General features: G+C 46.5%; 3 protein-coding genes across 7 annotated transcripts in view; 2 read left to right on the top strand and 1 right to left on the bottom strand.

The window, feature by feature from the left end:
- The first annotated feature begins 178 nt into the window (after window positions 1-178).
- On the top strand, window positions 179-5,507 carry LOC114841958 (zinc finger protein 518A). 2 transcript variants are annotated; one of them, XM_029127266.3, is made up of 4 exons: window positions 179-393; window positions 720-1,011; window positions 1,791-3,830; window positions 3,914-5,507. In XM_029127266.3, exons 3-4 carry the CDS (start codon window positions 1,805-1,807, stop codon window positions 4,516-4,518), a joined length of 2,631 nt encoding a protein of 876 aa, XP_028983099.1. In that variant the 5' UTR covers window positions 179-393; window positions 720-1,011; window positions 1,791-1,804; the 3' UTR covers window positions 4,519-5,507. The 2 variants fall into 2 exon arrangements, with proteins under 2 accessions (XP_028983099.1, XP_028983100.1); XM_029127267.3 differs by lacking the exon at window positions 179-393 and having other exon boundaries at window positions 688-1,011.
- Window positions 5,508-5,774: 267 nt separating this feature from the next.
- blnk (B cell linker) lies at window positions 5,775-17,367 on the bottom strand. Of its 4 annotated transcripts, none has more exons than XM_029127270.3 (24): window positions 17,211-17,367; window positions 16,956-17,018; window positions 13,204-13,250; window positions 11,680-11,745; window positions 11,266-11,312; window positions 9,776-9,819; window positions 9,575-9,686; window positions 9,241-9,344; window positions 9,042-9,102; window positions 8,883-8,957; window positions 8,482-8,594; window positions 8,330-8,355; window positions 8,170-8,214; window positions 8,048-8,072; window positions 7,927-7,966; window positions 7,762-7,822; window positions 7,610-7,637; window positions 7,500-7,530; window positions 7,312-7,387; window positions 6,900-6,928; window positions 6,730-6,785; window positions 6,555-6,638; window positions 6,324-6,479; window positions 5,775-6,230 (listed from the first exon to the last, which is right to left on the bottom strand). In XM_029127270.3, the coding sequence occupies exons 1-24, from the start codon at window positions 17,277-17,279 to the stop codon at window positions 6,114-6,116; spliced, it is 1,575 nt and encodes a 524-aa protein (XP_028983103.1). In that variant the 5' UTR covers window positions 17,280-17,367; the 3' UTR covers window positions 5,775-6,113. The 4 variants fall into 4 exon arrangements, with proteins under 4 accessions (XP_028983103.1, XP_028983105.1, XP_055358550.1 ...); XM_029127272.3 differs by having other exon boundaries at window positions 8,569-8,594; window positions 17,211-17,366; XM_055502575.1 differs by lacking the exons at window positions 16,956-17,018; window positions 17,211-17,367 and adding an exon at window positions 13,438-13,593.
- Window positions 17,368-18,956: 1,589 nt separating this feature from the next.
- dntt (deoxynucleotidyltransferase, terminal) overlaps window positions 18,957-27,465 on the top strand; it is a 49,322-nt gene continuing 40,813 nt past the window's right edge. Inside the window, exons 1-3 of the mRNA XM_029127594.3 lie at window positions 18,957-19,583; window positions 22,199-22,373; window positions 27,339-27,455. Of these exons, the coding sequence (XP_028983427.1) occupies window positions 19,390-19,583; window positions 22,199-22,373; window positions 27,339-27,455 (486 nt within the window). The 5' untranslated portion in view covers window positions 18,957-19,389. The remainder of the gene's footprint in view (window positions 19,584-22,198; window positions 22,374-27,338; window positions 27,456-27,465) is intronic.

Here is a 27,465-nt window from a genome sequence, read left to right as displayed (position 1 = left end):
TTTGGCAGTGGGATAGTTGTATTTTGTTACAAACTAAAGCACAATGAAACCAATTTTTTATTTTGCTCATCACACCCTCGATTACACATCTTTGTATGTGCTTCAACGTTGTATTTAGTGACTTGCAGGACACTTTCGTTTGATTTGTCATGTTTGCTTTTGTTCCCATTTTATAATTTGCTGTGTGTGTTCATACTTAGACGTGCTTTGTCTCTAGAGGCCGTCGTGTCAGCACAGTGGGCTATTTTTATGGCCATTATTGAACCGTGGGGAGCGCGTCGATATAATGCGTAAAGTGCTGAAAGGATGCAAAGGCACCCTGATTCTGCGTGGAGGAGCAGACGTACAACGAGCCACAGCGTCTCTTCCCATCTGGTCCATTACCTCGTCAAGGTAATGAGCTTTACATTATGATGAGCCGCAAAACACACCTTAGCAACAACTCCGACAGAACACGAGCACAAAAACAGCCATGTCAGCACTTTATCACACTGTTTCCTACTTGTTGAGCTAAATATAAACACCATAATGTGACATTTCCGTGATGTCTAAACATTATATTTTAGCAACAGGTCCAACATATTCTACACATTTGTAGAAAGCTCAGGAGCATTATCTGCACTGTTTTATAAACTATTTTATTGTGGTGTTGCTAAATATTTCAGAATTTGATCTTTGGCCTGCGTGTTAACGGGGGAACGTACTTTTGTCTGATGCAGAGCATGAAGACATCCCTGACTGAGATGTGCTCGCGCTCACTTCAGACTTCCTACTATGTTGATATGAATTATTAATCGTTCGCACGTTACTGAACGGCGACTTTGCTGCATCGGGACGTGTAGCTGCGCTGACGGCACCATGTTCGTGCTCCGCCGTGGGCCGAGACGGGACAGCTCTCCGTGGGTCGGCGGCGCCAGGCTAAAGGCTAAAGCAGCTCAGCGGCTGTAATCCCCGGATGAACCATCATGGCTGCCAGTCGCTGAGCTGTCAAGCTCTCCACAAAAGACAAAGGTAAAAGCCGAGACAACAACACGCACAACTACATATTTACTCTGCGCGTGTTCGCCGCGTTGGCTCAAACTGCGGCGATAAGTCGGTGCGAACGTGGAAAAAGCGCACGCGGCGTAACTTTGCCTCGTCGCGTCCAATTCTTCCAAGTTATTCGCTCTTTGTAAGCGCTGGTGCGTCACGGCGACGCCAATTCAAATCAGCCGAGCGCCGCGTCCCCGCAAACGTTACCGCAGATCGCCGTGTTTGCGCAAACTAACGTCGACGCGTTGGCTTCGTTGCGAAAGTGAAAATGCGCTGTTATCGCCGCGCCGCAACTTCGCCGCTCCCGTGGCGCTAGTACGGTCGACGGCGGTCCCATCACTTTGTTGTGGTTTTGTCACGTAGGTTGTGTCAAAGTGTCCCGTCCTGTCACTATTCACCAACGATGATCTGTTATAAAGATACTGAGCGGAGTTTGTGCGCTCGTTGGTCCGTTTAAGGGGGATTTGCAGCGGCACTTCACGTCCCAGTTGTTCTTTAAGCAGGGTTTGAAGTTCGGAACCGCTGAGTGGGCAGGTGGGTCTGATGCGGGTTCCTGCACCTGGCGCCTCAATCTGAGTTCCTTACTTTGCATGTGATGTTAATCTCCTAAATTAATGTCTGCACAGCGTGGCGATCCAGAGCCAGCAACAGGTGGAGGCGAACAGAGCGAATTCAACAACTCAAAGAGTTTAGTATTATCCACCGTGGACCTAAATCATCTTCAACTCATGGTTCTGTTGTGTTTTAAACCTCCACAGAAATCTAAAAAGCGATGGATGCTTGCGGAGTCACATCCGCAGGAGATAATACCCAGTGTGTCAACACGAGGAATAAAGCTTTGCACAAACGGCTCCACCTCAGGAAGACTGCCGTCGAGCCCACAACTATGCAAAGCACAGATAAGGGCGGCCCGAAGAAGATAGCGGAGGAGTGGGAGCGTGGCCCAGCGTGGCCCTCGTCAAAGAAGTCCCTGCAGGAAGCGGAGCAGAGTCAGTGTTCACTCAGGTTTAGGTGCTCTAACTGTAGGGACAACTTGGAATATGTTCCCAAAGACCTGGTGAGACACTTTGAGGAAAACCACAAAGGAAGCCCACCAGTTTTCTCCTGTCATTCATGTACTTTTAACACCCATGAATTCTCCTACCTTCAGGTTCACCTATTAAGCCACACGGACACTTTTTCTAGTTGCTGCATCTGCAGAGACAGCGTGCAGCGGACGTGGTCCGAGCTCAGCACGCACCTGTCTGCGCGTCACTGCCAAAACGGCAAATATGTCTGTGAAACCTGTCCAGCGTTCTGCACAAGCAACGTGCAAGTGTTCCTGGAGCATATGTGTGTGCACAACGTGCACTTTGAAGAAGCTGATGGCGATCTGTCGCTGCACGCGAAGGACAAGAATCCGTTTGGACCCAAAACAACCACTCAGAAGTTACACTGTCAGCACTGCGACTACGAAGCAGCCCAGCAGTGGTTGATTACTAAGCACATTAAAGCCGCTCATGTTTGCCAGAGTGGCAATGAGAGGAGGAGGAGGAAGAAGAAGGAGGAGGTTAATTCCTTAGCAATGAAACCAAATGACCCAATCCCAAAAATGAAGCCTAGATTAACAAGAAGTGCTGTTAGCGAAATGTGCTGGCTGACACAGGACTGCTTGTCTCTGCCAGGGAGGGAATTCTTGGATAAATACTGCCATCTGTCAGACCCACAAACAACACTAGAGGAGACGCAACAGTTTTTGATGAAATCCGTTGCCAGGGAGACCGGCGATCAGAAATGGACCAACGCTCTTAAAACCGTCCTGTCAAACGTCCCCCAAGATGCCAATCTCCATCCCAAGTCAGAGAGCGGCCTCATGTTGAACACGGATCTCGCAGTTCTGACCGTCAAAAACAAGATAACTGTAGCCCCGAACGGTGGTTCTTACTCCAAAAGGTTAAAAAGGATGACGTCGTCAGAAAGAGAAGCCGTGCTGCCTGAAAGTGCCGCCGCTGATGCCTGTTGTGCTGTTGACAAAAATGGGTGTCAGGCGAATTTAAGCGCTCCTGCACTTTGCGCACAGGCTGAAACCAAATCGCACGACGACATCTCGGCGTTGGCGCCGAACGAGCCGTTCGATTGCGCCCAAATGCAGGAGAACCGAGAAAACCAGGGGTTAGAGACTCTGGAGGAACACGGTAAACACCAGGATGCCGCGGATGAAGGCGGGAGCACCCTCGCCAGTGAGCTGAAGCTGGCGAACGAGCGTGAGGCGCAGCCATCGGTTCGTAGAGTGCCTCCAAGGAAGAAGAACTGGGGTCAAAGGTGGAGAAGAAAGTCCAGATATAAAAAAGTAGATAAAGCATCATCAGCCTTAAAGATAGTGCTGAAGAAGAATCCTGTGAAGGACAAGCAGTGGGTGTCGCAAGGCTCCCTGTCTACATCAGGAGATCACTGTAAAACACCTGAGAAGACAATGGAGGTGTCTCAAAATGCGTCCCAGACGAGGTCTCCAAAGACCAAACTGCCCGACACATCTGGCAGCTTAACGTCACAATGGAAGCCAGGAGTAGAAGTCGGTCCCGGCTGTGCTCCAAAGCCAGCTGGGTCCGATGATCCGGACGGGGCCGAGACTGCCGCGCCCCAAGGCTCGCTGTCCGAGCGTCGAGAAATGCGAGATGGTGCCGAGACGCGCCCTGAGCCTGGGAGCAGCGTGGACGACCACACGTCGGAGGCCACGGCTCCAGCAGCTGACGGCGTGACTCCGCTCAGCAGTTACATCAAGCGCTCCCCCGTTTCCCAACTCGCTGTTACTTCACAGGGTAAGCTGCCGCGACGGTTTCCACACACACAATGGTTAAAGACCACCAGTGAAGCATTTGGAAATGTCTCCTTTCATTCACAGGTGACTTGGAAGACGCGAGCCTTGCTCTTTCCATCGAGCAGAGAGAGTTGCCCGAACGTCTCAGCTCAGAGTTGGTCAGGACGCGTCCTCCTGCGGGGAAAGCCATTGAACAGGAGTCCTCACCAGCCTCCGGGCCCGACTGGCAGCCGGCCCCCAAGAGCCTGGAGAGGACCCTGAAGCTAATAGCCATAAATCCATCTCAGCTGGTGAAGCGTCCGTCGGGAGGCCAGCCTGTCGTGGTGCTCAACCATCCAGATGCCGACATCCCCGAGGTGGCCCGGATCATGGAGGTGGTCCACAGGTACAGAGGAGACGTGCAGAAGGTGGTGCTGTCACGCAGGACGCTGGGCGCCCTGTCGGCCACGGGCGGCGCCGCCCCCAAAGGCGACGCCCCACCAGCGTCTGTCCAGGAACGGTTCGTCTTGAAGATGAGACTCCGTCGGCTTAGCAGGAAAAAGTACGAAGTGGTGGGCGGGGCCTCTGCGGACGAGGACGCCGCGCCGCGGTTCAGCTGCTGGTTCTGCGGCAGGGTCTTGGAAAGTCAGAAGGTCTGGATGGTCCATCGGCGGCGGCATCTGATGGAATCGCCACAGCCGAAGCTGTGAAAACTGAGAAATGTCGCTCACACTGGATGAAAAGCGCAGACCGCCTGGAAAAAGATGACTTTGCAATACACAAAAAAGGAACGTCTAACGTTTTAAGTCTTAATTGAAAATGGTTGTTTTTGATGAGAATCAAATCACTTCCTGGAGGGTTCACGTTCTCAGGGTAACGATACATTTACCTTTTGTTTGAATCTCCCGGTCTGAGTAGCTTGATACAAAATCTTTGTAGATGAGTGATTATTTGTACAGCCACAATGTGCTGGTAGCCTAGCTCTTTGTATTTGTTTCTATTATGTCTACGCAGTAGCTTTATTTAAGGTGATGTAAGTACACTGTCGTACGGAACCTTTTCTGGAACACTGTAATCTGTACGTTTGCCATACCGTGTGAACTGAGCGGATCACTTCCTCTACGGGTAGGCTATGCAGTGTGGTAGCTATCGTATTTATGTTGGAATGGGACGCAGAGACCCTGCGTTACTCAGATACCAAAACTCTGTTTAAAACCAACAAAAAAAGACAATAAGCTGTTTTATTGACCATGTATTTATTATTCTTAGGTTTAGTCTTTATATGCTTTTCTTTATGCTTTATTTTTTGGGCCTTTGGAAGAATCAGTGTATTTGTAAATTATGTTTCAACCTATGAGAGGTCTATTTTCATCCATTCAGGAGAAGTCCCTAAAGGCACGATTATATTTTTTTAAAAAGTAACCTTGTGATGACAATCAATTACTAACTTTTTTTTGAAATCCTGAATTCTTAAAGATCAACATGTCAGTTTTGTTTCCATTTCGTCAGACTTGAAATGATCTCGTCTTTGTAATTGCACTATGAACGGAGGAGCCCCAGATCCCGTTACCTCACCTCATCAGGCCAAAGCCTTTGACAATCTCAACTCTTACTGTGGCTGAACATTTCCATAGGAGGCTGCAGTCCCTCAGTATTCACAGCAAGGGAATCGTAGCGTGTGTGTGTGTGTGCGTGTGTGTGAGTGAAAGAAAGAAAATCAAGGACCATTGGACAGATGTACCTAATTTGTCCTTATTTTTCATTTTACTTAAGACTTCTAATTATGTATATAGTCCAGGTAGTGTCAAATATTACTGGACAATTGTCACAAAGTGCCTGGCGTTTTTTTAAATATGCAATAAATGTACGAGTGTGATTGATAGCATTACTTGTTAAACAGAGAATAAAAGAGTCTGTCAGTTGTGGAGATATTTCGGTGACTGAAGGTAAATATGACCACCTTGAGTGACAGCACAAGGAAAATTCAGTTTTATTAAACAAAATATACAACCTCTCATCTGGCTCCCTGAAATATTGCTCTCATAAATTATTTGTATATCTGCTTCTCTCTGCTGCAGCGAAACTGTCTCATACCCCGCATTAACTTCAACACACTGTTCACTGCCTGAGCATTAAAAAAAGCAAATCTCAATAAAACATGAGTTGTAATGTTCTCTGAGTCGGTGCCGCTTCAGCTCTGCATGGCCAGCAACACAGGCCCGAGTCCAGCACAATGACATTAAATGGAACCCACGCCACGTTTGAAAGTTGAAAGCGAGGTGGTTTCTGTGGGCGTGAGCGCCGCCTAGGGCTTGGTGGGGTGGCACAGCTTGGTGGCGTCCTTGGTGTTGCTCTGACTGTCGATCAGCACCAGAGGATTCCTCTGGTGGTTCTCGATGATGTGACAGATGCTGCTGAAAAACTGGAAGCAAAGCATTTGTCACTGAGAGGTCTCAGTACCCGTTTCCTCTAATGTGTAACATAATCGGCACCACTGAGTGATGCGCGGCCGCACCTCCTCCCCTCTCTTCTCTCTCCCCAGAGCGTACTGCTTGGTGGCTGGGATGAAGCGGATGGGGATGTTGTACACTCTGCCCTTGTAAAACACCACCAGCGTGTACGGCTGCTGCGCGTCCTGACCCGAGCTCCTCCTCACCATGAACGCCCCGTCCTGAAAGACAAGGCGCCGGCGCTCAGAGCCCGCGGGGGGGGGGGGGTGAACAACGCACAACGGCGCTGCCCTCACCTTGTTGAGGCGAAACAAGGCGTCGTCGGCGGTCTTGCGGTCGCAGCCGTTGGCGAACCACGGCTTCTTGTGGAAATCGGTGTTCTGGGAAGGAAGCAAAAGCAGCGATGGGCTTCATTTGTCCCCTGAGTCTGCATGTGAGTGGGTTTACAGTACCACGCCCTGTGTGGATCACCTTATCCTGGTCTGTTGAGCCGCTTTCATCAGAAACACTTGCTCCGTCAGTTGGTTCTGAGAAGCAGGAGACAGAAATGACATCGTTGTGGCTTTTAGATTGTATTTTTTTTTTTTTTCACCAAAGTTATTGAAAAAGTTTTTGACACACGACAAGGAACAGTTACGTACTTGGTGTGGTAATATGTGGAAGAGGAACTCTGCAAGAGAGACAGTAAATATCCTCACTGAGCTGCGATCAAAGGCAGTTGTCATTGTTTGAGCATCTTTAAAAGGACAACTTCTATTTTCAACAGCTTCCTGTGATTGTGTGTTTGATGACTACGCACATGAACGCTATTGACCTTACTTCTGCCTGCTTCAACAAACCAATGCCACTTACATCACCTGGAGGAAGTTTCCAGCCCACGTCGTATCGTCTGTTTTCTTCCCTAATGGAGCTTGTGATTGTGTCGTTTACAACTCAACGTACTCACACTCACTCACTCACTCACTCACTCACTCACTCACTCACTCACTCACTCACTCACTCACTCACTCACTCACTCACTCACTCACTCACTCACTCACACTAGTCACTTACTTTGGCCGTTTCACGTCCAGCGTGAACGTTTTAGTTGGCGGCTTGTGGTTGGCGTGCGACGCCGGCAGCGTTCGACCTGAGAAAGTCCACGCATTGATTGGTTTGAATAATATTTCAGTGAAATCGTCAGTGAAACACTTATTCTCATTCTGATGTGAGCAGCAACGTGCATCAGTGTAAACACTTACTTTCAAATTCTCTTGGTTTGACTTCTGGCCTCTGCAACAAAGGTCAGCATTGAAAAATCATGATATCTTTGACTTTCTTGTTTTGAAGTTTCACATATAGATGTTCTTACCAGCCTTGAAGGTGGTTTGGGCGACCTCCTAAAGAAAGAATGTGATGAACAGAACACTCATCAGTATAATGTCATATTGTAAACAGCTACGTCATACGTACATATATGCATTATACAATGTATACATATACAATATATAAAGTGATTCTCACTCTCTGAGCAAAGGTCTGGGGAGAAGAGGAGGGCGGTCGTCGGGCACATCACTGGAAGAACCTGCAACAGCGCACAAGGCTTTTAAGACGTGGGAAGCAGTCAGACATTCAGTTCACACGTTGGCCTCTAGGGGCGCACGACAAAGTCATATGTACTGCACTTACTTTGATCACACACTTCATATTCATCTTCGCCTGTGGGCTCCTGAAAGACAGTAAACTATCAGCCAGGCTCTTAATCGTGTGGTGTGCGTCAACATAAAGAGAAACTCTTGGCGTCACTTACAGAAGGAAGTTGCCTCACATTCAATCTGAAAACAACAGCTTGTTATTAGTGAAGGAACATCAGATTTAAAAATAAATTACTGGAATTTTTTACAGAGAGGTTCTAAAGTGACAGATTATCACCTGGGGCTCGGCTTCGGACGGAAAGCATGCGATTTAGTTGTGAGTCTGCAAGATGGATGTAAAGAAAACAATATTGGTGAGCCTATTTCCTGCATGTGCTATTATTTTTGCACACCTACAGGTCTAAATTAATTTAAAATTAAAGTAGTGTTATATGTACCTGCTTGGAAGACGTAACGAGTTCTCCTGGAAAGTTGTCATACATGCAGTCAGTTTAGGATTTCATACTGTATGCTTTCATACTGTATACTCTCTCGTTTCTATACTGTGATAAGTGCCACATATTATTTTATTGATCAATTCATCCCTTACATGGATTAACGTATGTGTTGTTTCTCGCAAACAAGCAAACTCCACATGTCTCATGACAGGATGTTTGTTGTGTGTGTGACGTCGTACCTCTTTATCAGGAACTTCATAACAGTCTGAAATACAAGCGTAGAAGTCATGACTTTTGAGAATTGTGTGACTACATGTTGTTACATAACGTGGAATGATGAGGAAACATGAGCGGGAAGATTTCACAGTGAAACGTGTATTAATAAGGTAGAACTTGTAGGCTAAGGGACTGTACAGTAGTCCTGTAATATGTAATATGGTGGATCTCACTCACTCGCTCACTCACTCGCTCACTCACTCACTCACTCACTCACTCACTCACTCACTCACTCACTCACTCACTCACTCACTCACTCACTCACTCACTCACTCACCAGGACTGGGCGAGCGCTCTGGTATCGCTGGGGTCACGGAGGGTCGGCGGTTTCCTGCCCCACTGCCATCTTGAGCTGAGGAGCGTGGGAATCATTTGTTATAAGACTTTCTTCACTCCCTCGGTTCTTTATGTGGCATAATTCAGACATGTCGCTTACATGCGGGTGGATTTTCTTCGGGTTCTATGTAGTTGTCATCATCTGGATTGATGTAGTCTCCCTATAGGACAAGATGAGATAAGACAAGACAAGATAAGACCCAAAAAACTGTATTGAACGACGTGTTAAACTCTCCAGAATTCAGTAACCGTTGTGGAAACCACAACACGGGCCTGGAGTGCACTTAAAGCGGCTTTACTTCATCGGTTTCCGCTTGGGTGGGTTCTGGGGGCAGTTGCTTGGAGCCTTTGGGGGGGCGCAGGGGCTTTCTGGGTGGCCGGCTGGGCCCGTTACGGCAGCTGTCTGGAAAGCAGAAGCAGAAACTGCAGGTCATCATTTGCATAAACTCCACTCTGGAGCCCTCTGTGTATTGCGGCTTTGTCTGAGCACAACATCCACCGAAGATGAGCCTCGTGCAATTTGTCCATGAGGCGAGTGAAACTGCAAAAACACGTCTGAGCTGCCTGTGTAAAGGCCCGTGTTTGTGTTAAATGGCACCGGCGGAGGTGCATGGTGGTTCCTGACGCACTCACCGAGGTACTCGCCCTTGGGGAAAGCAGTCAGAGGCGCCGTGGGGAGGACTCTGTGGGGAGGAGGAGGCTCGTAGCTGTCATCGTCGTGCGGGTCCTCGTACGTGTCATTGTTCTGCAGACAACAAAGGTTTCACACAAATGTCTACTTCCATACAAAACAACTTCCTAAATCACTCACAACTGGCACTGTGTCCAACTTACATAATCGGGGTCGGAGCTTTGCTCGTCACTTTCTCTGCTGTTGTCTGTAGCAGAAACAGAACAGAGGATTCCTTAAAAACGGGATCTGCGGAGAACTGTGAGCTTCCTAACCAGGTAGAAGCTTTGGTTAAACCAGCAGTGCGTCTCCTCAACTCAAAAAATGTTGAGAAATGTCTCAATTGCTGATGCAGTTTGCAGAATTAGGCAACATCTGAAAACAAAACTACTTCTCAGATGCTATCGTGGTGAAGTGATGCTACACTAAAGGTGTTTTCAGCGTTTCCTGTCAAAGGATGTTGTGTGTGTTCCTACATGCATAACATTATAATACTGTAATACATAGTTTTTAATAATTGTGGTAACCGTTCACTAAAAGTGATTCTAACTGTGTGTGTGTGTGCGTGTGTGTGTGTGCGTGTGTGTGTGTGTGTGTGTGATTAAAACCAACATGTACTTTCTATCCTCTGCTTCATCTGTAAGTGGCAACTGGTGTTTTCCAAAAAATCTAAACTTGTCCCCAAGATTGCGACTATGGATTCAAGGGGAAGCAGAGACTTCCTCTAAGTCACTTTTTAAGTTTTTCTGCTCAGGCAGAGTTTGTTATTGTTTTTACATGTAGTTGTATGAGTTATAACAGTTATGACATTACACAGTAATTGTACTTGCTTCTTTTGAACAGTGCAGAACTATTGCAAGCCCCAAATAGCAAGATAAGCTAGTTAGCTTCTGCTAATGTGCATAAATAGTTAATACACAGAAATGAGAATAATATCAATGTCTCATTTATCTGCCAGCAAAAAGTCATTAAACAAGACTAAAATCCCAAATATTCCATGTAGATGTATAGCTAGTGAAAAAAAAAGTGCAAAGAGAAAAATACTTGTTTGTGTATTAAATCTGGGCTCAGGAGACCTGTCCTTGAACCCACACAGCTGTGTGTTTGAAAGACATGCAGTGTTAAAGCGCTTTTGAGAACTGGGAAGAAACGTGCAAGACCACTAACAGCTTATAGCAGCACTTTTATAGATGATAAACAACACCTAAAGGTGTTGCTGTTATTTCAGTAATAGTGTGCATCTCTTTTCCAGATGTCTCATTACAGCAAATAATTCAACCGTGCAAAACCAATGAAGAAGCTAGCTACTACTAGTGTGTGTGTGTGTGTGTGTGTGTGTGTGTGTGTGTGTGTGTGTGTGTGTTTGGAGTCATCACATGTTGCTGCTTTCATTTTATGAAGCGCAGAAAATCCAAACTTCTGCATTTTTTCAGAAACTACCCTCATGCTCCCGTGTGAAACGTGAAAAGGTGCCATAACGTCTTGGACGTCCAGTCTGGGCTTCTAGTCTCTGTGACTTATGAGCCACTGTGTAATCACCGCTGGCCCTTGGGCATCGTTGTGTTTTCTCCATCTGAGCAACAACACTCAACCCTGTTTTTCTTTTCCAGTATAATATATATGAACTGTACGGACTCAAAGACACAGTCCTCACCTCTGTAGTCTCTTGCAGGAACCTTTGGAACCGGCTTGCTTTTCAGTCTGAGAGAGAGAGAGAGAGAGAGAGAGAGAGAGAGAGCAGTGAGTTGACTCCACCAGTAGCAGGCGTCACTGCAGCGTCTATTTCTGTGCGCCTTCGTTATAACGGGGACTCGTTTTAGGAAAGGAAAGTGAGAGAGCGGCCATCTGTTGCAGTTATTTCTGTCCAGCGGACTCAGTAATTCCATCGGTTGTGAAAGAGGAATTGACATTGTCTCCTCGTGCATTGCGCCGGTCCTGCGCTGAGGTTTCTCTGGTCACCAGACTTCTTGGACAAATCCCCGCCGTGTCTGCTGACATTTAAACTCGCGCTGTGTTTTCCCGTTGTGGGTCTTTAGGAGACTCCGTTAAGAGCCCGAAGCTCACACACCTTTTGAGTTTGTCCAGAAAGCTGCCGTCGTTCTTCTTTATGTCTTGAACCATCTTCTGCAGCTGCCTGGAAAACACAGTTGGAACGGAAAAAAACTGTAAATGAAGTCACAAGTGATTAGACAGAAACTCAGCAATATTTTGTTTTGCAACATCTCCCTTTACAGTTTCTCAAGAACTCACTAAGATGTTAATAAAAAAAAATCTTCATACCCAGTGTTTGTAGTCAGCTTATAGAAAGGCAAGACTCGTGATCTGCGGTTAACATTGCTATTGATCAGAACCTCTTACCGAATCTTTGCGGTGGCTGGAGCGGTCAGTTTACCGAACGTGTCCATGTTAACATTTAATCCAAGCGTTTGCATGGCGGCCGCCACATAGTTCACACAAGTGTAAATGAGAAAAGGTGTGTGGCCGCAAATCATGTCTTTGTCATGGAGGGGGCGGGACCTAGGCGTGTCCGTCACCAGCCTGACTTCCCTTTTTTCACAGCCCGTCTCGCTCGCACAGAGGCGCGCACACAGATTTCAGCAAGCGTTTGCCTCACATCACTCTTCTTCGTTTGAGCTGCCGTCAACTCACGCACACGATCCCGGTCAACAGAGAGAGAGGGAGCTGGGATTTGACGGAACCAGGCATATAAAATAAAATGAAAGGCCTTTAGTCAGCCTTTAAACCAGATGAGCTCACTGACATGTGTCACGCTGAAGATCATGACTAATGTTTCCTCAGCTGTGAGTCCGTTTTGTAGCCAAGTGAATGTCAGTGTGTAATAGGACCCGCAATTAACCTGCGCGCTGGTGATGATGTCATTTCCTGCTCTCTAGACAAACTCAGAATAACCCAATGAACACCTACACTCCAGCCGTTCCTCTAAAATCATAAGGTCATCGTTAAAGAATAAGATATTATGTTCAATAATCAGTGGAAAAGGTAGAATGAGTGTAGAATAATGATTTTTATGATTTTTTTTATTTTGTTTTAATTTCACAGATGAGTTCAATAAGTGAAAATACTTGATACTTGTTGAAAATACTGATTATAATTTCAAACCTTGCTGTTTTCTTCCTCCTGTAAGTGAACGCATTCTGGGAGTTGTAGGTCAAACCAGCTTGACTTTTCCTTTACGTAAACGTGGATGTTTAACTTTCTATCAGAGTAAACAATGTAATTGTGGAATTTTTTACATTTGGTAGAAAATAGAAATGCAATAAAAACTTATTATTCTTTACTTTCTGAATGGTACATTTCTACTCTCACTGTGATGTGTGCCAACACCCGTTAATACACATGGGGCTGCGTGGAGCACACAACAGGAACACGCTGAACCACACAAACAATAAATGCAGGTGCACAACACTAGTTTCGTTTCTGAGTCATTCTTTCTTTCCAAGTAAAGAAAAGTCTAGACTTTTTTTTCTTTTTTTTCTACTTCATATTATTTCTATTCATTTTTGGAAACAGAATATGTGGAGGATGAGTGGAGACACATGAAAGTCAAGGAGTTGCGTGTGGTCCTACTTACGGTTGGTGGATGAGGCTGAACTTGCTCATGTCGCTCTCAGACAGGTTCTGTGGAAGCATCAGAAATCAGCTGGAGACATTACACATGCATCAGCACCTGCAGCAGCAGGCATACAGTAGCAAGCCGTTAGCTCTGCGCTAACAGGAGGTGGCAGCATCTCACCAGTGGCCGAACCCACTGTGTTCATTTAACCACTTCATTCCTCCAGATCTGGGTTCAGGGGTCAGACGGTACCTTCATGCAGAAACCCAGCGATCTGCAGCCTCACAGCCGTCGCATGCACTCAGTTGGTCGCGTGATGTACCTTCATTTGCAATACAACGCTCGGGAAATCCTGAGGAAAAGCTTTTATTCCTGAGACTGAAACCGAGAGACGTGTGCGAACGCGACGGCGGCGCTCAGTTAACGGCGGGCACGAAGCAGAAGACACAATCACGGCCGAGGAGCTTCCTCTTACTGAAACACACGTAACAGCGCATTACACCATGTTCATAAGATCAAGGATCTGAACCTTTGGCCTCACAGACACACACAGGAAACCAGCCTTTTGACACGGAATGAAACATCACACACTGTTCCCCCCGTGGACACTCGGGCACCGCTCACACTTTGCATTATTTATAGGAGTGTGTGTCCTTTTCTTACAGGCCACAGGCGTCGGCCTCTCGTCTGTGCGACTCACCGGGAGTCTTATTACCAGAAATGACACTTTTCTCTATTTCTGTCTCCATAAAGGGACAGAATCTGAAAAAAAAAATAATGATGTTTTAGTTTTCACTGGTCCTTTAAAGCCACTACATGCTGGATATGATTATTTGTAGTTTTGACGCCCTCTGCTGGTATCAACTTAACACACTGCATCTATAGCTTATATCATTAATAACATTATTATGCCTTATATGAGATTCATATGATACTCACTCATTTTCTATCTCTTTATCATCACCAGGTTTTATTTGCTTCTTGTATTTTTGCACTTTGCACACTGTTAAATCAAGCGTTGCTGATGTGAACACTACAAACCACACAACAAAATGTCAGTAGACATGAAAACCATCGTCCTATTATAATGACAACGCTGTCCCAACCCTGTTTCTTTAAAATCACCTTACCCTATTGTTACCATATGTTTAAAATTAACTCACAGTAAATTTGAAAAATGCCTGGATACGCAACACACTACTGAAACACACAGAATGTATCTTTGTGTGACTAAAAATCCAAACTGCTACGTCCTGTTTTTGTTTCCTTCACAAACATCTGATTTTGCAGCAACCTCCAGTTTGTTACTTGCTTCAGTGTCTGGGTTCAGGCCCTTCGCTGAGTTACCGTCGGGGAAGGATTGTGGGTTAAGTTAAAAGAAATGTATAAAACATATTCCTACATTAATATTTAATACTGAACATGATCTTTTCCCGTCCTCGTGGGGGGGGTTCTTCTTCTGGACTTGACTGCGGTCTCACTCCTGCACATCCAGCCCGACCGCCTCCCTTCCTTTTCCTATCCATTAACGAGCACACATTTGTGCATCCATTCAAAAACATTCATTTCTGAATTTTCTTGGGCAAATTAATCCAAGGCCAAATCCCTCCATTATGAGGCAATCAGGATTATTACTGTCACCCCTGCTCTGTTTCCTCCTCCATCGTCTCCTTTTAACTACACCCCAAATGCGTTCTACCAAAGTGTGCGTTTTACCACCACATTTGATAGCGACAACAAAGCGACGGTGCGCTGTCCCCTCTGACTGGCCTGACTTCCTCATCAGAGCTGCCACGCGTGCAGGCAGCGCCGCAGACACGGAGCCTGACAGCTCCTTTGATCCAACACATGTCTCTTTCGAACCCGTCTGCTCGCGTGAGCCAGGCATCAAAAAGATGGAGATCGCCTCCGACGGTGACGCGCAGTCAGACGCACGGAGGTTGTGTTTTCTTTCAGCTCGCTCACTCATCGGAGCCCCGTCCTCCTCGTGGAGCGCGAGGGATGCTGGAGATGCGGGAAACACCCTGGACTCATAGTTATAGCCAATAAATGAGAGTAACTGTTGGTATAATAAATAATTAGCCGTAGCCGATCCTTATATAATAGTAAATGTTTTTGTTGGCTACTTACTTGTATGTGTTTATTTAGGGATTTTCTGACCTTTGCGCCATCTACTGTATAAATATCACATGAATATGCAAAGTAAGCCGAAGGCAAAGTTCAGCTGCAGCACACTCACTGGGTGACATTCAGAGCCTGCAGAACAGACTGCCCTCAGACACGCGCCGAGCCGTCAAACAAGCCTTATTATAGACTAATTCTGCTGTAATTCCAACCAGTAAGAGCCGAGTTAATAATTCTCCGCTGCATTCGCCAGGTACAGAACCTCAGCAATGCACCTCTCCTCCTCCCCCCGTTTTATGTGAGATGAGGCTGTTGAAACGTGCAGGTCATAAAGGTTGAACACTTTTTTGTCATTACAGTCCTGACACTATTGTATCATAACCCCCCCCCCTCATTTCAGGAAGTGGCATTTCACTGCCAGACGCAACTCTCGGCTGTTTGTCAAAATAGAAGAACTGGATGTAAACTACGACATCTGCCTCCTGGACTAAAGAGGTAAAAAGCGCCGCCTACCGACGCCTGAGGCTAAACACAGATGTCCAAATAAAACCTATGAGAATAAAGTGTCTTTTCACCGCCCCACCATCACCTAGTGGCTCAGCGGCGGCTCTGAACCCTCCATCGGTGTGAATGTGACTGAGCCTATTTGTCAGCTCTGGCCTCCTGTAAAAGGAGGAGAGCTGGGGCAGACTGGCCCTGACCTCTGACCCCCTGACAGACGCGGGTAAAGCTTTGGAGAGATGGATGAATCATTGTGCATGTGAACTTACTTCACAGTGGGCTTCAAAAGCATCAGTGTTATTGTTGCACTAGAGGAAAAGTCAGGAATGACATGATTTTCTGTACAGAATTAGGCAACGTATCCAAAAGCTGATGGTACGTTTTAATGCAGACTGAAAAGGTGGACTCTCTCTCTCTCTAGGTCACACACACACACACACACACACACACACACACACACACACACACACACGCTTTGCTCCTATTTTCAGAGCAATACAGGGGAAGTAGTTTCCTGATGCAATAAGACCCAGTGAAAATAGAAAGATGAGAGGATGTGGCCACTAAAAATATAAATGAGATCAAATGCCAAAATGTTTTACTGAAAATAAATCCAAAAAACATCAGACAGGAAGTTCCACAGGGTGCACACTTCAGCTATTGCCCTAGTTCCCCATCAACAGCTTCCTGCAGGTTTAGTGATACTCAAGTGAGTGCTGATTAAACGCTAATGGCTCCCGCTGGAGACTCGCCCACTGCAGCGAGCTCTGGTCTAACGTCTGAGGACCCTCAGGCGGCGGCGGCGGCGAAGGAGGCGGCGCTGTGGTCAGCTCCATGTCAGAAAGGTGCCTGGTGACCGCCTGCGTGCACTGGCATCACTTCCCACAGCCGGTGTCTCACATCCTGTTACTCCGCTGTGCGTGAACGCGTGGACGCTCAGAGTTGAAGCTCAAATATTGGACGTTCAAACGGAACGCTGTAAATCGCCTTCAACGGCTGCTCATTTATAAACAGCACATATACACTTTAATGTAAGTGCATTAATAAAATCACTACGACACTAATAGGATCCTGAACAGATTAGTGCCTATGGATTCCAGTGTTTTTGGGTAATTTGGGTGAGAGGAGAAAAGGGAGCAACTCACCAGGAGCCTCTGTCCGTTAATTCTCAGCCTGTTCACGGTGGGAATGCATTCTTGCATCTTATTCTGTGAACAAAACACATGTGTTTTTATTCACTACTCATTTAAATCACGATCCTCTGGTCGCGTTCTGCCAACACTTGCCTGCGCTACGTACAGTAAAATGGAAAATTAGGAAACGAGCCTCAACTCACCGTCAGCCACAATAATAATAATAATATAATAATAATAATCCCCTGCCCTGTTTCGCGTACTCACCTGGCACATGAAGAAGGCCACCTGCGTCTGGTCCCACCTCTCGCACTCTTCTCTGGTCGGCAGGTTCATCTCTGTCTCAGCAGGGAACCTGAGAGAGAGCGTGTGCTGTGTGGACGCGCAGTAATAGACTGACCCGTCACGCACCGCAGCTCCAGCCACCTTCAACAGGAAGCAGCGCGCACAGGAAGGTCACCTCGTTAAAACCAACGCGTACTTTCTGTCTTCCTCTGCTTCGTCCGTAAGTGGCAACGGGTGTTTTCCAAAAAATCTAAATTTGTCCCCAAGATTGCGTCTATGGATTCACATAAAAAGGGGAAGCAGAGACTTCCTCCTCATTTTTTAAGTTTTCTGTTCAGGCAGAGTTTGTTGTTGTTTTTACATGTATTTGTATGAGTTATAACAGTTATGACATTACACAGCAATTGTACTTGCTTCTTTTGAACAGTGCAGAACTATTGCAAGCCCCAAATAGCAAGATAAGCTAGTTAGCTTCTGCTAATGTGCATAAATAGTTAATACACAGAAATGAGAATAATATCAATGTCTCATTTATCTCCCGGCAAAAAAGTCATTAAAAAAGACTAAAATCCCAACTATTCCATGTAGATGTATAGTTAGTGTTGCAAAAAGAAAAATACTATGAAACTATGTTTGTGTATTTAGGAGACGTGTCCTTGAACGCATACAACGTGTGTGTTTGAAAGAGACTCTTTTGAGAACCGGAAGGTAAAAAAAGTGCAAGACCACTAACCATTTACAGCAGCACCTTTATAGATGATGAACAACCCCTAAATGTTTAAGTGTTACAGTTATTTCAGTAACAAGGTGCATGTTTTCAGATGTCTCATTATCTAACAGCAAAGAGCAAATAATTCACGCCACGTTCAGACAAAGGTAGGATTTTTACTACTGGTGTGTGTGTGTGTGTGTGTGTGTGTGTGTCTATCCAGCTTGTCATGTTAATGTTGCAGGTACTGTATTTATAGTATTGCATAAAAGCTGTAGTTTTCTATGAAGTAAACACAATCACATTCAACTACTCGACATTCTTTATTATTTATTGCACCTCTACCTCATTTTGTGAAATAATGTCAGTATTTAGATGTTTTCAGACGCTCGCTGCATCTCCAGCCGTCGCTGCTGCCGGAGCAGGAGCCATTTGTCTCGCTGGCGTCAGAATTCCCTCCGTCAGCGTCGTCCACAGCTGAGTGACTGGGGGCCACACCGTCACACAATTAGTGGCGTCTGCCCCGTGACACCTGTTAACCCCTCGGAGCTCGGCGCTAACGAGAGCTGCGTGATCGCGTCTGCCGCGCGGCCACAGGCGAGAGGCGCTTATTGAAGAGAAGAAATGAACAGCGGCTTAGGTAATTAGATGTCAAATCAGGGCCTGCGATGACGTCCCTCCTCCTAAATCAACCAGTCGATAGAGCAGATGCAGATCGTAGGAAAACTGCCGCAGAGTGAAATGCAGCTGTAATTACCTCTTGAAACAATGATGAAGTCACTTTCCTGGTGCATGTGCAGCTCTCTCTCCGCCTTTCGTGCTTCCGCGTGCGCTGAACACTACCTGTCCGTCGCATGAGCCGCTGGGATCTCCTGGGACGCCCCCACAAAGACACTGGCTTTGGGATGGGAGCTAATTAAAGTGATGGAGCAGATGGTGCCGACCGGGTCCGGCCGTAATGGACAGCTGGGGGGCCGCGCCTGGTTCCAGACAGGCACCAGGTGCGAGGCCTCACTCCAGCCAGGAGGCAGAGCCCAACTTTAAAGTTTTCGAGAAACAACTGATGTGAAACTGCCTTTGCTTTCCTCCAAACTGCGCGAGCAGAGCAACTCTTACTGGAAGGGAATGAACGGCACCAAAAGGCTTTTATCTCCCCTCTCGCGTCGTCTTTTGATCTCGGCGGGTGGTTTTTGGTAAACACCAATTCCTCAGCACCTGCTGCCGACGGTTTTTCCTGTCTGCCATCCCTCACCGACCCTCCAACCGACGCCCCCGTCCCGCTGCAGGCGGCCGCCGCTGCGGCACAAACAGCGGCGGCGCGGCCACAGCTGGTGTTTTTCCTGCCTGGAAGTGAAGCGGAGCACAACGGCGCCGCGAACGCACGCGACACAAGCAGGGAAATCCTAGAGGATCCAGTGTGTGTGTGTGTGTGTGTGTGGGTCCTGAGAGATCATGCTCCGCGCTCCCGCGGTGCTCGGCGTGAGGAAGAGGCCGAGGCCGGCGGAGGCCGGCGGCGCCGGGCGCCAGGAGGTGAAGTTTGGGGATGTCAGGCTGTATCTGGTGGAGAGGAAAATGGGCCTCAGCAGGAGAAGCTTCCTGACCCGGCTGGCGAGGTCCAAGGGGTTCATTGTGGACGAGGCCCTCAGGTAGGAAAGCGCTTTGGCCCCTTTAAAAATGTGATGCAAGATTAGAGGGCCGCAGAAATATTAGTGTGTGTGTGTGTGTGTGTGTGTGTGTGTGTGTGTGTGTGTGTGTGTGAATGCGTAATTAAGCCTCATTTTCCTGCTCAACTGAACGTGTACTCGTCTGTACATTTAGAGGCTTTAATGATCATCTGTGCGCAGAATCTGAGCCACAGTCGAACTCGCACTAAATCATAGCAAAAGACAAGCGGCGCTAATGAAACAGCTGCCTCGAGAGAACAAAGGTCACGCCGCCGTTGGAGACGGGTCAGCGTTGCTTCGCGCCTCCTTTAAAAGGACTTCCAGCCTCCTTCCAGGTCCAATTAGATAATTAAAGATCAGCTATTGTCTCATGAATTCTTAATTAAGGAGAGTTAGTGCATTCATCCTGTCTGTGCTACACCTTAGTGCATTTCCCCCCTGAGTCATAACTCACTGCTTCTACATAAATAAGTTTAGAAGGGAAGGGGGAGAAACTGACTAACCAAATGCAGCTTCTTGGCAGCGAGCTACAAACACAACACTGGCAGAAAGGCAGGAACTTTTTTTAATGAGTTTGTTGAAAGTTTTTCATTTTGTACTTAAGGAGAGATGTGCTGCGAGTGTGCGAGCCTGTTCCTCTGCGATGATGAATCGTCTATTGTGCGTGCGGTAATTATGGAAGCAGCGCGCCTTGTTCATTGAACGTTTCTTTTAAATCCCAAACTGTGAACACAGCAGCAGTCCTCGCTCGACATCACTGATGCTGCCTTTGAGGCCCGTCGTGCTGCTGATACCACCTACCGCTTTTTAAACTAGCCTTTGTTATTGGAGCTGAGCGGCCGCGCCGACGTTTTGATCTCCCCTGTATGTTCCATCGCCTGCTTCCTGAGAGACGCAGCACCTACTATTCACAGACAGTGACGGCGGCTTGTCAAAATGAAAACCCACATCAAGGTTTAAAAAAGGGGGAAATGAGCATGTGATTTAGGCGCCGGGTCAATAAAGTGGCCCCTTGAGTGTAGTAGAAGCAACGTGTGGGGATGTGTGAGTGCTCAGATGCTTGTCAGAGAGTGGCTGCCAGCCGCGAGCCAGCTTGGCCATGGCAGCATTCCCAGAAACACAGCTTGAGCACTCCTACGGTTACACTTGGCTTGATGCACGGGTACGAAACCAACGACAGGAAGTAGAGCGTGCCCGGCCTCAAACTGACATTAATTCTCTGCGCCAACAAAACTGATAATAGCTGCAGTTTGATAGGAACACCTCCTATGTCTGCGCTCAGACAAAGCACAAAACATGGTCATATTGTGTGTGTGTGTGTGTGTGTGTGTGTGTGTGTGCGTGTGTGTGTGCGTGTGTGTGTGTGTGTGTGTGTGTGTGTGTGTGTGTGTGTGTGTGTGTGTGTTGAGATACTTGCACACATATACTGGTTTAAAGTTCAACACTTTACCATTCTATATTTAAAGTTAGGTGTTAGTTAGTCGTCACGAGCTGTTAGTAATAAACACACAAAGCAAAGTGATTAACTGAACAAAAATTTTAAATCAATTTCATTTATTAATTAAATGTATTACTAAATTGACCTCCGGGAAATAAAAAATTTACAATCTTCATCTATTCACGTGAATTTAAAATTAAAATATCAATTAAGTTGAAAAGAGTTGAATTATTTATTAGAGTTCATGCGAAAAACATTTTTATATGAAATCAAACATGATTGGCCGCATTCAGTGTCTTTAGGTCAAGTCAGTTCTTCACACTCCATTGGCTTCAGCATTGGCTGTGGACACAGTTGATGGGTATTCTGCTGTCAGCTCTGTCTTTCAGAGGCTTAGAGCTGCTGACTGGAGAGGAGCAGAGGGCTGTTCGTATGAAAGCCTATTAACTTTAGCTTGTCCTTGATTCTGGGCGCAGAGGCCCACTGGTTCTGGGAACTACACTCAACCTGCTGCTTTATATTCTGTGTGGTTATGCAGTGAGATAAGAATCCACATTCAGCGGCTGGATTATATCTGTGTAAACATGACACAAAGAAGGCGTTTACATTTTTTTACATGCTCTCTTGCTCTCAGTCTTCCTGTGAAATCAGCCTGGGAACCAGATCTCTGTTCTTCAGTCTATTGTGGTGGACCTTATTGGTCCATACATTTGTGGACGCTGGTGGCTGGACCGGACTCCACAGTGTCTGCTGAGCAGATAGAGGATTAGTTTTGCCCGTGATTTGGCCAATTAGGTCTCGGTCTGAGCTCTGCTGGGGCCTCCCTTAAGGAGCCTTTGCACCACTTTGCTCCAGCTAGGAAGGTGGAAAGGGAGGAGCATTCCATCGGTAATTATGCACGGCCGTGACCCCCGATTGGACGTGGCAGTTAGAGTCTGTGGCAGGAAGCAGAAAGGGACGAGGCTGCGAAGAGACGTCTGTTGAGAAACTCTAAAGCTCCAGGAATCACTGGTTGAGTGAGTTCAGTATCAAACAGCAGGAGCAGGATGCTGAGATGCATTTCAAATGCACATCCCAATCACAAATTTAATAAATCTTAATAAGCATAACAAAAGCATGAATTTAACATGGATCTATTGATTTCCTTCCTTCTCTCTAGTGACACGGTGACTCATGTTGTGTCTGAGGACCGCGAGGCGTCGTCCCTGTGGACGTGGCTGAGGCAGCGCGCCCTGAAGGACCTGCCAGGAATGCACGTGTTGGACATCAGCTGGTTCACTGACAGCATGAGAGAGGGAAGACCCGTCGCCGTGGAGACCAGACACCTCATCCAGGTGTGTCGGTGTCATAAACTAAACCCAAGTGTGGGGTTAAACACTAGAACTACTAAGGGACGTACACCTTTACATATACCCCTAACTACGGCTGGGTGATCACTTGTCCGCCACGCTCCAGCTGGCACCCTGCCAAGAGCCGCTTTTGTTACGTAAAGAGGGCCATCACCGACGCACTCTGTGGGGTGGGACGGATGGGCTTGCTGACCCTGCTGCTGCCTGCAAGGCAGAGCAGGGTTCCTACTCAGGTTCCTATGAGTCTATGAGTGACATCCACTGTTACAATGTTCCACCGCTATGTGCTTGGATTTAAAAACGTGAAAGGACGAGTGTCATTGTTGCGGTCTCACCGAAGGAAGCAATGAAAAACATCAACAATACAATAAGACAGTTTTGCTGCTTTGCTTATTTACAAAAAAACTAAATAAATTATTGCACTGTAGCGTTTCCAGAAAAACAAAAAAGACGGCAGTACAGTACAGAGGTTCACAAGCCGCTTTCGGCAGTGCGTCATGGACGGACGTTGTTCTGCCCGCTTTCATGTAGACACGGAACTCTTCACAGTTTTTTCAAACGTAGATTTGGTTAATTTCGTTATTCATTTACAACATGTAAATGCAAATGCTAAAATTACAGAAAAGATAACAGTACATCCATCAAATTTAACACATGTGCAATAAAAAATATAAACAGAAAACGCTTGAGAGCGTTTCCGTTTTATATTCCGTTTATTTCGTTATTACTTCTTTCACACCTGTACCACATAAAGTCATTGCAGAGCTACAGCCGTGTTCCTACAAAGTTAACCAGCTGTTTATTTTCGTTATTCCCTCTTTCATGTCCGTCTGGTGAATGAAAGTGGGCGTGGCCATCCACGTCCCAGAGCGGTGACACTGGGGGATGGGAAACACGCATCAACACGGAGCACAAAGATCTGCGTTTCTCTGCTGCTACAGCCTCGGCTGCGTTGGGTTGTTAGTCTCCCTTTCACCTCTACCATATGAAATGAAATGTGTTCCTACGAAGTTGATCAGCCGCTTTCAGAATCAGTATCGTGTTTTTCCCCAGCTTTGAACAGGGAAAACATTTTTTATTTACAAAAGAATGTTTGTCAAAGTTATTGTCACCAAAAATTACAAAAAAAAAACAGAAGAACAAAAGTACAGCCATATAGTTTGAACAAATGTGCAAAAATAATATAAACAAAAACTCGTGAAAGCATTTCCGTTTTTATATTCCGTTTATTTACACATAAAAAGTGCCTCGCTGCGTTGGGTTGTTAGTCTCCCTTTCACCTGTACCAAATGAAATGTGTTCCTCCCCAGCTTTGAACAGGGCAAACATTTTTTTATTTACAAAAGAATGTTTGTCAAAGTTATTGTCACCAAAAATTAAAAAAAAACGACAGTACAGCCATATAGTTTGAACAAATGTGTAATTAAAAGTATAATATAAACCAAAAACGCTTGAAAGCGTTTCGGTTTTATATTCCGTTTATTTCGTTATTTCCCCTTTCACCCGTACCACATAAAGTCATTGCAGAGTTACAGCTATGTTTCACCAGCCGTTTTCAGCAGTGAGTCATAGACGGACGTTGTTCTGCCCGCTTTCATGTAGACACAGAACTCCTAAAAGTTTTTTCAAACGTAGATTTCATTAATTTCGTTGTTCATATGCAACATGTAAATGCAAATGGTGCACTTGCTATGGGTGATAACGGCCCACCCTGCATTCACCTGTACCACCGCTACAAACACCTCTCTTATGCTGATAGCAAGTTCCCCACCAATCTCCACACATTTACACGCATAGATAATGAAACGAACCTGCCACGCCTAGCCCTGGAAAAAGATCTGTGTGCCAAATAAAACATCGCTGTAAAGAGAACCGCACGATCAAGCGATGTGCTGGCTGCTACAAATACACATGTGGACAGTGTATCAAGCAAAGACCATGGACATGCCACTTCTGTGACAAGTGACTGCAACGCAAAGCAGACAAAAAACGAACAATGTGTCATTATTTTACACTTACCCACTTGGTTGTAATTGGTTGTAATTTTTGGTGACAGCGCAAACCATGTGTGAACTGTGTGAACTTTTTTTTATGAAGCCTCGCCACATTTGAGAAAAATCTAAAACTGTCTTCTATCATTGGAGGTGATCTTTGTATATTTTTAACATGGGAATAATTCTGCGATAACTTTTTATGTGTAAATAAACGGAATATAAAAACGGAAATGCTTTCACGAGTTTTTTGTTTATATTATTTTTGCACATTTGTTCAAACTATATGGCTGTACTTTTGTTCTTCTGTTTTTTTTTTTTGTAATTTTTGGTGACAATAACTTTGACAAACATTCTTTTGTAAATAAAAAATGTTTTCCCTGTTCAAAGCTGGGGAAAAACACGATACTGATTCTGAAAGCGGCTGATCAACTTCGTAGGAACACATTTCATTTCATATGGTAGAGGTGAAAGGGAGACTAACAACCCAACGCAGCCGAGGCTGTAGCAGCAGAGAAACGCAGATCTTTGTCCTGCGTGTTGATGCGCGTTCCCCTTCCCCCAGTGTCACCGCTCTGGGACGTGGATGGCCACGCCCACTTTCATTCACCAGACGGACATGAAAGAGGGAATAACGAAATAAACAGCTGGTTAACTTTGTAGGAACACGGCTGTAGCTCTGCAATAACTTTATGTGGTACAGGTGAAAGCAGTAATAACGAAATAAACGGAATATAAAACGGAAACGCTCTCAAGCGTTTTCTGTTTATATTTTTTATTGCACATGTGTTAAAATTTGATGGATGTACTGTTATCTTTTCTGTAATTTTTGGTGACGTTACAGTGCAAACTATATTTGAACTAGTTTTTTTTTTAGTAAATAAACAGAACTTCGCCACATCTGAGAAGGATCTAAAACTGTCTTATTGTATTGTTGATGTCTCTTATTGCTTTTTGCTCCTATTGCACATCCTTTCATGTTGTAAATCCAAGCACATAGCGGTGGAACATTGTAACAGTGGATGTCACTCATAGACTCATAGGAACTGTGCAGCCTTGCAGACAGGAGCAGGGTCAGCAAGCCCACGCAACCCACCACCTAGAGTGCGTCAGTGATGGCCCTCTTTACCTAACAAAGGCAGCTGTTCACAGATGATTCAGGGTCTCAGCTAGCCGAGCAGATCATTTGACCACCTTCTAGTAGGAATGGGTATATTTAGAAAACCCAGTAGTTCTAGTGTTAAACACTAGGAAGCGTTTCTAGATTTATCAAAGACACTTGAGGCCATTTGAGGGATTGGATTAAGTGTGTGTTGTAGTCAGCGTCTTCCTCCTCCTTCAAATCTCTAATGTCAGTCCACTGACAGGTGTAATAAGACGCATAACTTCCCTGAGTCTCAGTCTCAGCTCATGTTGCCACACATCACTGCGCCAACAGCAACAGAAGCCCGTGTCAAATAAACTCATCCGCTGGACTAAGTGAAACACACACAAATAGACGAGCCCCCCCCCCCCGTCGTTGGCACCGTGTGGGCCCGGCAGCATACGGATCCAAAATAAAGAAATATGCTGTCTCCTCTTCCGCCCACGGCGGCGAGGGAGAAACACGCGGCTGCGGAGGGGACGCTGTGCCAAGCGGCGTCTCCGTTTCCTCCTGAAGGCCTGCAGCCTCCATCGTGTGACGGAACCGGAGCCCGTCTTCTGGCTCCGCCTCTGCTCTGCTGCATCTTTAATGACGAGGCTGAGGATGCTCATGTCGTGATCCGCTCTCATTCTCTCCCGTTAGGACGCAGGTGGGCTCCCGAAACGGCGGAAACCCCCGTGACCTTTGACCTGCTCACTGGTCACAGAGGATTTCATTAACCCGCCTGACTCCTCCACCTTCATCACAGGTGCAGGCGCAGAGACCCTGCACCCGCAGCAGCAGATGGCGCCGCACGTGGGGAAATAAAGCCGCGCCGCGTGGACGACATGACATTAGTTTAAGTTAATTAAAGCTGCAACAGTAGAGACGAGGCCAAGAGGGGATGGGCTCCTTCTGAGAGCGTTACCTCGCCTGTGTGATAACCCGGCCCAGACAGGGGAGTAGCCCCCCCCCCCCCTCCGCATACCGATGCACAGACATGTCTATGGATAAACAAATCCCACAGCGGATCACAGAAACCGAGGCGTGAAAACGACGAGCACCCTGTTGCATTCAGAGAGAACACAGCCAGGAAGTTTCTGAGGCGGCTTCACTTTTGATTGGCAGCAAATCTCTGCCATGAAATGTATTCAAAATTATTCCAATTTTTTATTTTGGGAGGAAGAGGAAAAAGCTCCTGGCAGAAAATAAATGATGAACGTTCTCTTGAATCCCTCGCTGATTGACTCGGCCCAGCAGTGTGAGAGGTACCAGCTCCGTTCATTATCTCCTGGAGACGCTCGACTTCCCTCTGCAGCGTCGGCCGCGTCCTCCTCCCTCGCCATCGCGTTCCCACCCAAACCACGAGCGCAATACTACCCCTTCGTGACGTCTAATTGTCTGCACGAATATTAATATTACATCTGTAATCCTTTTGACACATACGGTACAAATAGGGGGAAAAACGCTTCTTCATAGAATGAAAAGGCAATTTACAGGAGGCAAATTGGATGATGGCAAGCAGATTTGTAATGCTACGGGTTAGGTAGCGTAATGGATTTGGATGCTAGCAGACTGTGAGATGAGTGTCATTAGCCTGTTGCCCTGGAGACCCAGTCATAAAAATAACTTCTTCAAGGCACTTTTTTTTGCATTTGTATGTAATTCGGGTTGAACTCTTGGCTCCGCGGCGCCGAGGAGCACTCGCAGGCGCACGGATGGCTGTAGGTTGTTAACAACCTGCACGGGCAGAAACGCGTGCGATGCGATGACAGAGCACAGGATGTGCCGCGTGTCCGCGCGTGCTCACGGGTCTCTGGTTATTTCTGTACACAGGACACTTTGCCCACGCCGCCCGGGTGCTCGACGCCTCCACCCGCGCCCGCGTCCAGCATCTCTCAATACGCCTGCCAGAGACGGACCACCACGGAAAACAGGAACAGGATTTTCACAGTAAGACGCT

The sequence above is a fragment of the Betta splendens genome, chromosome 15 (genome assembly GCF_900634795.4).
Source record: "Betta splendens chromosome 15, fBetSpl5.4, whole genome shotgun sequence".
Taxonomy (NCBI): domain Eukaryota; kingdom Metazoa; phylum Chordata; class Actinopteri; order Anabantiformes; family Osphronemidae; genus Betta; species Betta splendens.
This window is presented reverse-complemented; position numbering and strand designations above follow the sequence as displayed.

Coding starts and splice junctions, on each gene's coding strand:
- blnk (XM_029127270.3), bottom strand. CDS start 17,279: ATGAACCTGCCGACCAGAGAAGAGTGCGAGAGGTGGGACCAGACGCAG. Junction 8,958..9,041: donor CGAAGAAAATCCACCCGCAT/GTAAGCGACATG, acceptor CACGCTCCTCAG/CTCAAGATGGCAGTGGGGCA. Junction 6,480..6,554: donor CCTTGTTTCGCCTCAACAAG/GTGAGGGCAGCG, acceptor CTTGTCTTTCAG/GACGGGGCGTTCATGGTGAG.
- LOC114841958 (XM_029127266.3), top strand. CDS start 1,805: ATGGATGCTTGCGGAGTCACATCCGCAGGAGATAATACCCAGTGTGTC. Junction 3,831..3,913: donor ACTCGCTGTTACTTCACAGG/GTAAGCTGCCGC, acceptor TTTCATTCACAG/GTGACTTGGAAGACGCGAGC.